At 37.9% G+C, this 14,835-nt stretch overlaps 1 protein-coding gene across 1 annotated transcript in view; it reads left to right on the top strand.

The window, feature by feature from the left end:
• Positions 1-221: 221 nt before the first annotated feature.
• PKHD1L1 (PKHD1 like 1) overlaps positions 222-14,835 on the top strand; it is a gene marked incomplete at its 5' end in the record, with an annotated part of 157,157 nt that continues 142,543 nt past the window's right edge. The window contains 5 exons of the mRNA XM_080800305.1: positions 222-294; positions 2,185-2,274; positions 11,560-11,704; positions 12,659-12,767; positions 13,793-13,850. Coding sequence (XP_080656431.1) covers positions 222-294; positions 2,185-2,274; positions 11,560-11,704; positions 12,659-12,767; positions 13,793-13,850 — 475 coding nt within the window. The remainder of the gene's footprint in view (positions 295-2,184; positions 2,275-11,559; positions 11,705-12,658; positions 12,768-13,792; positions 13,851-14,835) is intronic.

Genomic DNA, 14,835 nt, shown 5'->3' with positions numbered 1-14,835 from the left:
GGGCCGGTTCGGTTCTCCAGGGCAGGCGGGGTGTATCTGCCAGCAAATCGCAGAGGTGCCGCGGGACAGGCCGGGGCGGGGCGGGCCCCGGGTGGCGGAGTCCGCCTGCGCGCGTGGGAAGAGGCGCGCGCGCGAGCGAGTCCTGGTCCCGGAGCGGAGCCCGGCGCTGGCGGCGGCTGCGAGCGAGCGGCGCGCGCAGACTCTGCGCGACGGACGCGGCGATGGGACACCTGTGGCTCTTGGGAACCTGGGGCCTCTGGGGGCTGCTCCTATGCGCCGCGGACCCCCGCGCAGGTAATTCATCCGGGGCGCCAGGGAGGCAAGCAGAAGTCCGTGCGGACGCGACCCTGGCTCCCGGGGCCGCGGGAGAGGAGGGACTGCCCGGCACCAGCCCTGCGCCAAGGCTGCGGGTGCGGCCGCATGGCCATCCTGGGGACCTGGGACCCGGGACCCGCAAGGCAGGCCTAAGGGACAGACAGGCAGGCAGACACACACACACACACACACACACACACACACACACACAGAAGAAAAGAAGAGAAGAAGAGAAGAGGGATTGCTCTTAAGTCATAAGAGTTACTGCTTGAATTATGGAACCGCACCGCCCCCACCCACAAGGGACTCCATTGAAAAAGACACTGAAACTTGGCTGGGGGTGGAGGTAGGGGACACAATCCTAGTCCTCTCTCTTCTCTTCTTGGGTGCCTTTCCCCCACCGAAGGGAGGGCAGGGTCCCCCGGCAGGACAGGAATGGGTGTCTGTGGCTGATGTCAGTCACTTTAAGGGGCAGCTGCCCTCTGCCTTCAAAGTAATACCCAGGAGAGGGTTGGAAGAGCCTGATAAGATAAGAAATTGGAGTTGTCCGTGGAGATAAGGGAGGATGAACCTGAGATAGGTGGAGAGCAGCACGGTCTTGGAGATAGGATCCAGAGCCCTCGCTGGAGTTTCCTGCTCTTGGCTGTGGGCTGCTGGAAGTTATGAATGTGCCTGAAGCAGCATCAGCCTTGGAGCTCTTGGCAGTCAGACCCGTAGTACAGAGACGTTTGAAGTCCGTGCTAAACTTTTTGTGGCAGGAATGAACTGTATGATTATAATTTCTTTAACCTTTTCTCATACATCGACTTGAAGCAGTAATTTCTATAGCTTTTCTTCTTGTCCACTTCAATTTTTCCTATTTTGAGAATTGTTACTGGATCTAATAATATAGATTTGTACCATTGAAGCGGAAAACGAACATTTTTAGCCACTGTTTATCTCTGAGTTGTTTAAAAGCATACTTAGCAGTTCTCCAGAGAAGCAGCTCGTTTACCCCTGTATTTTGCATAAGCACCTACCTCCCTCTTCTAGAACTCTTTTTCTCTCTCCCATAGTTGGTCCAGTCTAGCTATTCATATTTGCCCTCCAAGATGCAGCAGGGACAACCCTTCTTTCTAGAAGTGAGCATGAGCAGTGTAGTTGAAGTGCCCCTTCTTGGTCACCCATGGCCCCTCCTGCTCTCTTGTCACGCTGTACTGTCTAAGCTAAGCTTTGGGGAGGTTGAGACTATTAACACATTTTTATATCCCTAGGACACTTACACCGTTCAGTGAATGAATTGGTAACCATTAAAGTAAGAACTTACTATAATCAGGAGGCTAAAAAGATCCCAGGAAATTATCTTTCCTGAAGTCTTACTCCAACACAGAAAACAATTTCTTCTTAAAATGCACCATTAGATTTTTATGCCTGGACTATTCTCTTCATTTTCATTTATTCTTTGCATTTCTTATGTGCTTTTATGATGAATGACTTATTTCTCCACGGTGTTATTTTTCCAGCGTTGTCTGCTGCTGTGTGGGCTGCCAACTGTAGTTACAGATCTGTAGTTGGTTGAGCACTATATGAAATTAAGGGTTTAATAAATGTTTTATAATATGATAATCAAGAATGGTGAAATTATTACCACCCTTTGTGGTACCTCAGGTAGTGCTTTGCATAAAGCCAATGAGTATTAATTAAGCAAATGACTTATTTCCCTGTCAAGTCGTTCATTAGTAGTAGAACCACAAGTAAAATATGGGCGTATTTACTTTTAGTCCTATCACCTTCATGATGTTTTTCTTATAACATTGTAAGATGTGGTACCAAATTTGATGCTTGAAGTACTTGATGCTTTTATCTTTATTGTGTTTTAATATCTTTCAGATGGCTCTAAAATAATTCCCAAAGTCACAGAAATAATACCTAAATATGGCAGCATAAATGGAGCAACAAGACTGACTATCAAAGGAGAAGGTATGGTTGCTTTCTCTTTTCTTTCTTTCTTTTTTTTTTTTTTTTTTTGGTCAAGGTTGAGGTATTTTTTTTTTTAAGATTTTATTTATTTATTTGACAGAAAGAGGGATCACAAGTAGGCAGGGAGGCAGGCAAAGCAAAAGGCAAAAGCAGACTTCCTGCTGAGCAGAGAGCCCGATGGGGGCTCTATCCCAGGAACCTGAGATCATGACCTGAGCCAAAGGCAGAGGCTTAACCCACTGAGCCACCCAGGCACCCCAAGGTTGTGGTATTTTAAAGACTATTTCACATTTCACATTTACGGTTAAAAAACAAAAAAAATCCACGAGAGTTGTTTCTCCATTTGGTCAGAGTAGTAAAACTCTACCCCTTTGACAGCTAACAAAATCCCCGAGAGTCTGTACCAATTTGATCATCTGAGTTCATATTATAATTACTTGCTTAATTTAACTCCTAAGATCTGGATTATAATGCCTGAACTGAAAGAAACATCTTTAACCCAACTTTTCAATTATTTGTTTTGTTCCTTATGGGTCTAATAACATTTAATTTATCTTTATATCAAATATAACATTTGGGGGGCCTTGGAGGTAGAAAGTTTAATAAGAGGAAGTGATGGAGAAATAGCATGTTAATGAAGGCAGAAAGGCAGTTGAGTGCAAAACTTTGGATCCCTTCTCCTGCCACCCCGTCCTTATCAAATGCTTCATCAGAGCATGGGTTATATATGACTGTTTCTCCTTGCCTGGTCTTGGGAAGAAACATAGTACTCAAGCAGTGAATTTATTTAATGAGCAACTCTTCCTAAGATTAAATACAAATATGTGGTTCTTTTAGCACCGAGGTCTTCACAATCTTAAGAATAGTATTCAGGGGCTCCTGGGTGGCTCAGTGGGTTAAGCCTCTGCCTTCGGCTCAGGTCATGATCTCAGGGTCCTGGGATCAAGCCCAGCATTGGGCTCTCTGCTCAGCAGGGAGCCTGCTTCCCCCTCTCTCTCTCTGCCTCTCTGCCAACTTGTGATCTCTGTCTGTCAAATAAATAAATAAAATCTTAAAAAAAAAAAAAGAATAGTATTCAGCGTATGAATGAAGTATGAATGAAGCGTATGAATGGAGTTAGAATTGACAGAGCAAGATATTTAAGTATTCTGTCAGATATATGGAAATGTCTTTCAGTACTTCCAAGTAACATTTCTGCTGAATTCAATCTCTCAGTGATACACTTTAAAAGGTTTATGCCTCTAAATTGTGAAGAATATATTTTGGATTAAAGAATATATTTTGGATTAAAGATTATATTTTGGATATTATTTGGTTGTCTTTTTGTTGTATAAACACCCAAAAGCAATGTATTGTTAAAGACTATTTTAAAAGGGTCTTTATCCATGGTTCCCTTATATTGTAAATTGTTGTTAAGATAGTGTGCTTTGAAAGCTATTGGGTTTTTAACAGAGGTTTAAAAGCCTTGAGAGAAATGCCCCAATTAAAACAAAACAAAACAAAACAACAACCAGGCAGCTATTTCTTTCTGTCCCGAGACCTAAACTCCAGGAGCCATGGCTTGAGTTTAAGTACACAGACCCAGATGGCCCTTAGTTATAAATACCAAACAAAACATTCTATTCTTAAGGCATTTTGGAAGAACCTCCTTATGAATTTAACCCTAACCATTGCTCTTTCATGGACTCTCTGAGTCACAGTATATCCTGTGTCACTGGTGTCATGGTGAATTTCCAGTTTTCCCGTCCGTCTCAATTTCTGAAAGCTCTTGACAGAGCATCATAGAATAGTTAAATCCTCTTGGAATGGCAGATACCTGCATCCCCGCCGTGATTTGACTTCCCTTTTCTTGCCTTAACCACATGCTGTAGGTGACTAAAAATGTGTTAGCACCTGTCTTTCTCAGAAGCTGAATTTTATATATATATATACTATTTTATATAGGTTTTCAGGGCTCATGATATATATAGAATGTGTATAGAGCAATGTAATGAATTTGCAAAACACACCAGACCTCCAAAGCTCCATGAATGTGCTACTTGAGCAAAATTTATTTGGAGGAACTGGATTCACATAATCAGAGACATCAGTGCTGTCTCTGACCCATACTTCATGGTTTAGAATTGCATGCAGAGCTAATTTATTAATCACACAAGAACATTTTCTACATGGAACGTAACTGCTGGATGATTACTTAAGTGTTGGTCCCATAGGACTATAAAAATGTTTTATTTTTATAAAAGTCGGGGTGAAAAAATTAAATGATAAAGAAATATTTGACTTAGAAAGTGAGTTCTCTGAGATTCCACTCTCTAGAAAGAACTACTGTTAGTATTTTGGTGTATCCACATGAGTTTTCCATTTCCTCACGTCATATTCACTTTTACAGGCCAAAATTTGCTAGTGCATTACTTTGTTCTAAAGGCTGTGCTTCAGAAGCCAAAGATATATAATTTTACAGTTATGATGCCCAAGTAAAGTGTTTTGAGCACTTTATTTCCATGATCATGGAAATAATTATGTCTCCATCTAAGAGGACTGATTTAATGAGAAGTATTATCATTTCGATTATTAGTTCAGGAGTGTTTCTAACTTTATACCTGTATTTCTCAATTGTCTCTCTTAATAGTTCCCTTTTTCTTTTTTTTTTTTTTTTAAGATTATTTATTTATTTATTTGACAGACAGAGATCACTAGTAGGCAGAAAGGCAAGGAGAGAGAGAGGAGGAAGCAGGCTCCCTGCTGAGCAGAGAGCCCAGATGGCTCGATGCGGGGCTCCATCTCAGGACCCTGGGATCATGACCTGAGCTAAAGGCAGAGACTTTAACCCACTGAGCCACCCAGGCACCCTTAATAGTTCCCTTTACTGAAAAAAATCAATAAGATGGAAGGAGTAGAATTTTACTTTTGGCTTTTTTCCCCCTAGATATTTCCCTATTACATATACTTTTGTCTAACTAAAGTGTTGAATTATATAGTTTTTATAATGTTTTGGGAAACACAGGGACTTTGGTCCAGTCTGCTGGCTTTTGGTTCTGTACTTGCCCCTTCCCACTCTGTGACTGGGGCAGGTTACTCCCCTAAGCCTCAGCTTCCTCATCAGTAAAGTGGGGTATTAATTCCTACTTGTTGGGGCTGTTGTGGTGATTGAAAAGGGTGATGTATCTAAGGTACCCATAGATACTGTCTGTTTCATAAATTAGAGTTATTTTATTTTTATTATTTTGTTTTATTTTTATCATTATCCTGTATTTATGTTATAAGTTCAGTTTCATTCTTTAGGAATCATCCTTCACCACACTGTACTTTTCCTTTTCATTGTTTTGCTGTTACAACTTTTCGAGTAGGTTTGTATTCTCTCACCCCTGCATTTTTTTAACTAGAGAAATCCAAGCAGCCCCACGTGGTATATGGTGACCACCGGCTTCAACAACACACATTTTCCATGATAGCAGTCAAGGCTGCTATCAGGAGAACCAGGTTTGCGTGCCTGGCAAGTCTTGTCTCCAGTTTTTCTGCAAAAGAAAAAAAAAATACATCAATATGCCAGGAATTTCCATCTGAAAGCCTCAACCTTTTCTGTATCCAGGGTACACCCAACCCTTCCTGTAATCTTTGTCTCCTGGAGTACTTCCAGAGCTATCCTCTTTAGACCCAATTTTTTATTTAGAATTATACTTTTATTTTGAAATTCTTTTAGGAGGTGATTCCTTTGTGTGGCTTTTTAACTCTTTGGAATTAGCTAACAAATCAGAAATATTTCTATAGTTTTTTTTTAAGCAATATTTGTAATGAGAATATTTACAAATCCTATTGATTTGGTTCATGTTTTTACTTCGGGGAGATAGGTCTATATATTTGACATAAGTATGTAAAAAATATGTATGACATATATGACATTAAATACATGTATGTGACATTAAAAATATATATGGCATTAAAACAAAGCCAAAAACAGTATCATCTTTTGTTGGTTTAATTTTTTTCAATTGTATTTGTCTCAGGAATGCTGAAATGCAGATCTGTGTTACCGTATCAGTTTTGTGACATGTGCCTAAGAGGAAAATAAATACATGTATCACATCCTGAGCCACCCCACAAGTAAAACTTTCCATTCTTTAGTTAGTTGCCAGCAGCCCTCTGTGTATTTCAAACTCAACGTGAACACCAAAGATAAGCACAAGTTGGCAAAAGGAAAGGGCAGGTTTACAAGTAACTTGCTTTTCTGTGTTTTCCTGTATCTTTTCAAAATTCCATTTTAGCAGTAACTGCTGTCCTAGAATCAAAACTTCAGATCCAATGCAAGTGTCTTTCATGCTTATATTTGTACTTTAGCCTATATTAGATGAGCTCTGTTTGGTTACGGTTTAAGCTTAGAGGAGGAAGTGGTGTTTATTAAAATCCCTACCCTTTGTTGAGTTTCTGCTTACTTTTTCTACCTATCATGGATAGGAGAAGCACTAAGAACATGGGTCTGGAGGAACTTACATAGGGCAATGGCTAATAGCTTTATAATGTATGTTTTTAAATATTGTTATCTCCGAATATCACAGGTGCCAGGTTGACATCGCCAACCTGAATTCAAATCCTAGCCATAACACTTGTTAGTTCTGTGTTATTTTTAAAAAGGGTTATTAACACAGAACTTAAATTTCAGGATTTTTGTGACCAATAATAAGAGCAAATATCAACCTAGCTCTTAACATAGGAGCCAAGCACTATGTTATGCAATATATATAATCCTCATTTCGTCTTCCTGACAATCCAATAAGTAGGTGATTATGGTCATTTTCCATTTTATTTTATTTTATCTTATTTTATTTTATTTTATTTGAGAGAGAGAGAAAGAGAGTGAGAGAGAGCACAAGCAGGGGGAGTGCTGAGCAGGGACTCAATCCCAGGACCCTGGGATCATGACCTGAACCGAAGGCAGATGCTCAACTGAATGACCCACACAGGTTCCCCCTGGTCATTTTTCTGATGAGAAGATAAAAATGAGAGAGTTCATCTCTAAAATTTGAGTGCCTGAAGTCATACAGCAAGGATGTGCAGGAGTGGGATGCGAATCCAGGACGTTAGGGTTCCTTTAAAGAGCACCATCCCAAAGAAGCAGCTTTAGGAGAGCTAGAGTTTTAGGGGCGTTGACATTTGGTGAACATCTGGCACTGTGAAGCCCTTAAACTAGGCAATATTCATGTTTTTAATGGGCCTTTTTAGAATGCTGAAAATGTTCAATAATTTAAAAAGCAGTCACACCACAGATGTCTAGTGACGCCAATTCAGCCACTTCAGCTAATAAAGGTTATTTAATATGAGCCTATAAGGTAGGAGTGATTGTTTTCTGAAATATACTGCAAAACTACTTGACAATATTTATTTTTTATAATATAAATAATATATATACATTGAATTTAGAGTTAAATCTACATCTTTGAGTTTAACATTTTTTCTGGCTTACTGATTTTAAGTTTATTATTGTACTGTGGAACAATGTGGACTGTAGGTAATTAAGTTCTGAAATTCAAATAACTTATGAATTTATGTTAATAACCTGGATACAAAGGAAAAAATTTCATAACTTCAAAAATATTGTTAGTCATCAATTTGGCAACAGTGGTGGTTTACTGTTAAGCACTTGCAGTATTTAGAGAAAAGTAACATTTAAAAATGCACATGCTTTTAGAACTCAGAATTTAGGAATTTTAGATTTTGAAGTGATCGAGGCAAAAATTGTTTCTTTACTAATTTAACTTTATTCTAGAAAATATTATAACATCGACAACTTCATAGATTTACTCTCCATATTAGAATACTATTAAGTATCTTTTAAACATTTTTATTAGGAGAATATTTAGTTATAGGGTTTAATCAATAGAATAGTATCCAATTAATCTTAACCATGGATTTTATTTCTTGGGTTTATTTTGAAATTGAATGTTGTTCTAGCAATATAAAATACTTATATGTGGCATAAAATTACTTAATGGATATTTAACTACTTCCGAATCTAGTCTTGAATTTTCAGGTATTTATAGTAAGATTAAAATAATTTTCATCAATTAAAAAATAATTTTCTGCTCTGTTTCACATCATCTGTTTCTCTGGTTCTGTTGAATCACACCCATTAGCATGCAAACACGCTGCTATTTCACCAACCTGAAAAAAAGCAAGAGCAAAATCATCAAGCTTCCTCTTGCTCCACACCCCTTCTACCTTCCACCCATGCCTCTGCTTCCACTGATAGTAAAATGCCCCCCAAAGGGACCAGTATTTGTTCCTTTCACTGACTATCCTCCAATCTTCTCTTGACCCCATGCCAATCATGCATCCATTGCTCACTGAAACAGCATCTTCACTGCTGCCCCTTGTCTATGCTCTCAGAGCAGCAGCTAGTGACTCTTGGCAAGTGTAAGTCACACCATGCCATGCCTCTGTTTGGGAAGCCTCCAGTGTTCCCTAACTCATAAAAATAATCTGAATGCCTCAATTTTTGGTCTCATCTCCTACCACGCTCCTCACACATATTTCTCGAACCATGCTTGCTAATTCTTGAATCCAAAAATATGCTCCCACCATAGGGCCCTGAAGGGCGTGTTCCCTCTATCTAAAATGCACTTGCCATAGGTATTCTCCGGGCCTACTCCTTCCAGAAGATTTCCTTGACTATTTATGTCATATGCCTCCTCTATCCCAGGAATAGGGTTGGGAAATCAGAAACAAGAAAGTCCTGAAAAGACGCATGTGAAGGTGGTATGAGCACATGGTATGAGCACAAACCATGCAGATCTATGTCTCAAGTTAATTCCTGCAAGAGAGGATCCCCCACAGAGGAAACAGAAACACCAGGTTGATTGAATGACTCATTCAAGGGCTTCTCTCTTTGGCTACCTCAGAGCTTGTACAATGGGCTCAGGAACAGAGGGGCCATGGAGTGAAGGCTGTGCAGGATTAACACCGTCGACTTCCTTTCTCCAAGGCTAAGCTACCCATTGCAGTTGCTGATACCTGACCTGATCAACACTGAGCCCTCAGGAGGGGCCATTCCCCAAGAAGTACACCAGTTGCTTAGGGACAAATTGACTGCATTACTCCACTTCTCTCATGGAAAGAACAGAGATACATTATTGCTGGAACAGATACTCCAGATTACAGATTTTGCCTTCTCCATCCACATTGCCTCTGCCAGCCCCATCTTCCGAGAGCTCCCAGAGACTGAGTTACTGCCAGGAGAGTCTATAAAATAGTGCCTCAGAACAAGAAACACATTTTTACATGAAAAAGTTGTGATTATGGGCACACGACCACAAAACCTGTGTTACTCTGAAACACGTGGCCTAGTAGAATGATGGAATGGTCTATAAGAGGCAAGCCTAAGATCCCAGCTTGGGAACAACATCCTGTGGGATAGGATGCTGGCCTCCAGCATATGCCATATGCCTTTATCCCATGGCAGATACGTGCTCCTGTGTCCCGACAGACAGAGCACATGGAGCTGGAAAGGAACGGTTTCTCTCACTCATTATGACTCCCAGTGATCTGCAAACTGCATATGTTGCTTTCTGCCCTTGCCGTTTTAAATTCTGCTGGATTTGGGGTCTGAGTTTCAAAGTGAGAGAATGCTTTGGCCAGGGATCCCTGTATGACTTCCGGTGAACAGGAGCTACCACTATGAACTGATCACTTTGAATTCATCAAACATAATTAGTAGCCTACCAGAGATAATCAGTTCTGATGATCATGAAGAGAGAGGGTTGCCTTACCTAATGGAGATAGGGAAGGATATGTCTGAAATTCAGGGTATTCATGAGGGCATCTCTTGGCTTGCATGTCCCTGGAAGCAATTATTGCATGAATAGGCAATTGTAGCAACCACAACTTAACAAGGGTAAAGCAGCAACCAAGGGTCCAGACCTTCAGGATGAAGGCTAGTGTCACTCCCTCAACTTAAGTGCTGGCTAAGGCAAAGGAAGTCTACAATGGGTGGTAAAGAGGGGCTACAGTGACTATTCATTATAGCCTCAGGAACAGTTGTATCTTGTCCCACTAACTCTACTGTATTAAATCTGTAGCAGAGCTTTTGGCTGGTTACCACCTTGGAGACGTGATAGTGAGTTATATTTAAAATGTGGGGCCAGGGGGTGCCTGGGTGGCTCAGTGGGTTAAAGCCTCTACCTTCAGCTCAGGTCATGATCCCAGGGTCCTGGGATCGAGCTCCACATCAGGCTCTCTGCTCAGCAGGGAGCCTGCTTTCCCCTCTCTCTGTCTACCTCTCTGCCAACTTGTGATCTCTATCTGTCAAATAAATAAATAAATAAATAAATAAATAAATAAAAAGTCTTTAAAATGTGGTGCCAGAGCATGTCCATATGGTGCAGTGAGTTGCCTGTAAGAGAAGCCTTTTATACTCAGCTTCACAGTCTCTTGTTCTCACCTCGAATTCTAACCATAGCCATGACAGATAGTCCTCCAAAGACTGTGACCCAGTCTGTGCTAGCAGCTCTTTGCCTTCTGTTCCCATAGCACATCTTTGTCTACCGTCCCAGGGCTTCACTGATGCAGTGACTTGGGACATTGGACCCCTATGGTATATGGAGGACATATGTGCAGCCTGAAAGTGCAGGAGAAGCTATTTCCCCTGGAGAACCCTCAGTTAACCCCCTGGACAGGATTTGATGAAGAAAGGTTTAATTCTTTGATTCTGAGAGGCAGTCCCTATTTTCCTTGGAAGTTTCCAGCAAGGTTGTGCTCCAGCTGTGCTCACAGCCCCGGTTGTCTTTCTTTAGGTCTTAACTCTCTTTTGCCCCAAAGGGGTCACCACTCAAATAAATCATATGCTTGCAAGTCCTCACCTCACATTTTGCTTTATAGAAACTCAAGGGAAAGATCCCATCTCTTATACTGTTCTCTTTATCTCTTTTTCCAGTCCATCTGGCCTCCTTTTTTTCATGGTAGTTATCCTCAGCAGACATAGAGTCTGATGGGGAGGGAGGAGAGAGTATTTTCTCCAGCCCTTCGCACCCTACCTCTGGAATATAAGCTATTTAATTCTGCGCCTGGCAAATAATAGGTTCTCGAACATTACTTTTGTGAATAAATGAATTGAAGGTGAATATTTATGCTTCTAAAAAGGATTACAATCATAGGGATAAATACAAAATAGGTTAACTGCTAACTTACTTACTAATATTCCTTATTATTTATTGATGATTCAGTACCAAATGACCATTGTTAGATCTTTGAAAAGAGAATTCTATTAATAATAATTCAGTGTTTTTACTTTTCCAGGTTTTGCTCAAGCAAACCAGTTTAACTATGGAGTTGATAATGCTGAGTTGGGAAACAGTGTGCAATTAGTTTCTTCTTTCCGATCGATTTCTTGTGATGTAGAAAAAGATTCAAGTCATTCAACTCAAATTACATGCTATACTAGGTATGTTTTATAGTATGTTTAATAAGAGAATTTTTATCATACACATATTAGTATTATATAGTTTTTTATATACTCTGGCTATTATATTTTCTGATTATCAGCTATTTTTTGTTTCATGATGTTTAGACTATCTTATAGCTTTATTTCATTCATTTGTAATGCTCTTTCCATGTATTGGCACAATAAAATAAACTCCATATCCTTTTCCAGGTTATTAGAGCTATTATCTTATCATTATTGATCTATTTCAGAAGATAAATGGCTACTATTAAATTGTAATGATGCTCCTCAAAATATCAAAATTATGCTTTCCTGTCCAGTTTGATTAATTTCTTTCAGAATCTTGACATATTCATTAAGATTAAAGATGATCATTTTGTATAGTGACATTTCAAGTTCTTTACTATCAGTCCAGAATGATGTTTGTTATTAACAACTTATGGGAAAAATTAATCATTTTAAGTGGTAACTTTTAATAATAAAACAGGTAGCACATATTCCAGAGGATTTCATCTTTATCAAGCTTGTTGGCTGTTTCAGCAGCAAAAGCTCTCTTAGAGAGAAATTTGATCAGAATTTTTTTTTTTTTAAAAGCATAACTTGACTGTACCAAGGTGATGTATTACTGTTTTAAGTGGTTCTTCCTACCTTTGTTATTGTATTTGTTTTCCTTTTCAGTAAGCACCAGTACACTTAGAATAAGCATTTGCCTGTGGTCCATGATGTTAGAATCTGCAGTACAGAGTTCAGGATGGAGATCCTCCATAATTTAGAATGGAACTCTAATAATTTAGAATTCTAATAATATAGAATGGAATTTAGCTGTACATCAATTAGAATTTTAGACATTTTTTTTTCCAAAAATGACTTGTAGTCTGGGGCAGTATTTTTCCTTAGTATACATTAAATAAAAGGGTCATTGCATTCCTTACATGTTCCTCATTTGCTTTGCAGAGCAATGCCAGAAGATTCCTACACTGTGAGAGTCAGCGTGGATGGGGTTCCTGTTACAGAAAGTAATACCTGCAGAGGTCGCATCAAGAGCTGGGAATGCACCTTCAATGTATATGGGATCTCCTCTAACTTTTGGATGATCGGTCTTGTGCTTGCTTTCTTGCAGAACTGGGATTTTATTTTTTAGTTTTACAGATTGTTATCTATTTCCACATTAAAAAATATACTAGCATGTAGCGAAGGCTAACTTCACTCAGTTTTAATCATCTTCTGTGGCAGTGGAATCTCTTTTATCATTTCCTATTTGTTTCCCTCTTTAAATTAATTTTATTAACGACTTAAACTTTTATACATTAAATTTTTTTCTTGCTCACACTATTTTTTCTCTTTCTCCATTTCTACTCTGAGTTTAATTTTTTTCTTATCTTCATCACACTCACCTTCATTTTAAATAGGATCATAACTCTTTTTCCTTTCTTTATAATTTCTAATGCAATGAGATAAAATATGACTGCACATAGCATTGAAGTCATTCAAAATGTAGTTATCCTATATGTAGATATTTACAATAACACATTTCTTCTAAGGACCATCCCATATATTTTTTAAAATTATGTCTGTCTATCAAAAGTGTTAGAGTTTCTATCACCCTTGTGGGCTCCCTGGGATTCTCCTCTCTCCCCATTCCCATTTGGTGTCACAATTCTTAAGAATTTTACCTGCATTGCTCTAGAAAATTATCATTAGCTTCATTACTAAAGCTTACTTTGATGAACTTTTTCCAGGTTTTGTTTCTGTTTTGCAATGTGTTTTGTTATATTTTCTTCATAGGCTTAAATAAAAGAAGGCCTGTAATTTTATTCCCTCAAATTCCTGCTACCAGAGAGCCTTATTACTAGAGTTTGACATATGCTGATAACAAAGGAAGATTGACTATCAAAGTTCTGAACTAAAAACACTGACAGAGAATTTTTAGTGGATAAGGAAAAGATCTTGAACAAGCAGAAAAATAATATTCTAAACTTTATTTTTATATGTAAAAAGAGATATTTTGACAGTTATATTATAGAATTATTTAAATGTAAATAATATAAGAACCAGAGATATTAGCTTATTGACAGTATTATTTTACAGGCAAAAAGTTTCAGAACCCCAACGATAATGAGCATCACACCTTTATCTGGAACTCCAGGTCTGTTATACGACAGCTGATATAACATGTTTTTTGGTTTGTGGTCATTAATTTAATTTTTAGTATATAAAATTAGTATATCTGATAATTTATAAAGAACATATTTCCGATTGTATAGTAACTTCTGAAATTATTTCAAAAAATGATTTTCAGTGGTTATACCTAAATCTGCTGTAAAGTATTTTACTATCCCCCTATTGGACACTTAGCTGGCTTCTACTTCATTATAATTATAATGATAGCAGTTTACAATCCCAAAAGGAATATGTGAGAATGCCCTTTTCTATAACCTTGACAATTTTAGGAACTAATTTTTTCAGGCATTTATATGAAAAATGTAGTAGCTTATTTCTAATTTTTCTAAGTCTTAATTTATACAATTAAATTTACTTATTTATATATATCTATTGACCCTTTGTATTTCTTCTTTTATAATTACTTGTTCATCTCCTTGGTTTTAATTTAATGCTAGTCAATTTTTTTCCATATTAAGTTATAAGAATTCTTTATATTTTAAAGAAATTAATGATTTGTATGTCATATATGTTGGAAATATATTTTTAACTTACTATTTGCTTTTAAATTTTATTAATGGATTTACCTGTTGTTCAGACTTTTTTAATTTTCTAAATTAAATTAATCTATAGATTTTAATTATTATTTCTTCCTTCATTTGTATGCTATAGAAGACCATACCATCCCAATTATATAAGTATTATATAAATTTATACTTAATTGCAAGAGTTTTTATGCTTTTATTTTTATATTTAATTTTTATTTCTCCTAGGATTTATTCACTTTTTAGGTATAAAGTAAAGTGGGATCTTATTTGTTTTTTCAAATATATCATTCATGACCCAAGCAATATTTATTGAATAATTCATTGTTTTCCATGAAAAACTTCTTTAATTTACAAATACTTATAAATATTGCTTTAATACTATACATACTCATGTTTTATTGTGTTTGTTAGAATGTTCAGCAA

Source organism: Martes martes (genome assembly GCF_963455335.1).
Source record: "Martes martes genome assembly, chromosome: 4".
NCBI classification, from domain to species: Eukaryota; Metazoa; Chordata; class Mammalia; order Carnivora; family Mustelidae; genus Martes; species Martes martes.
This window is presented reverse-complemented; position numbering and strand designations above follow the sequence as displayed.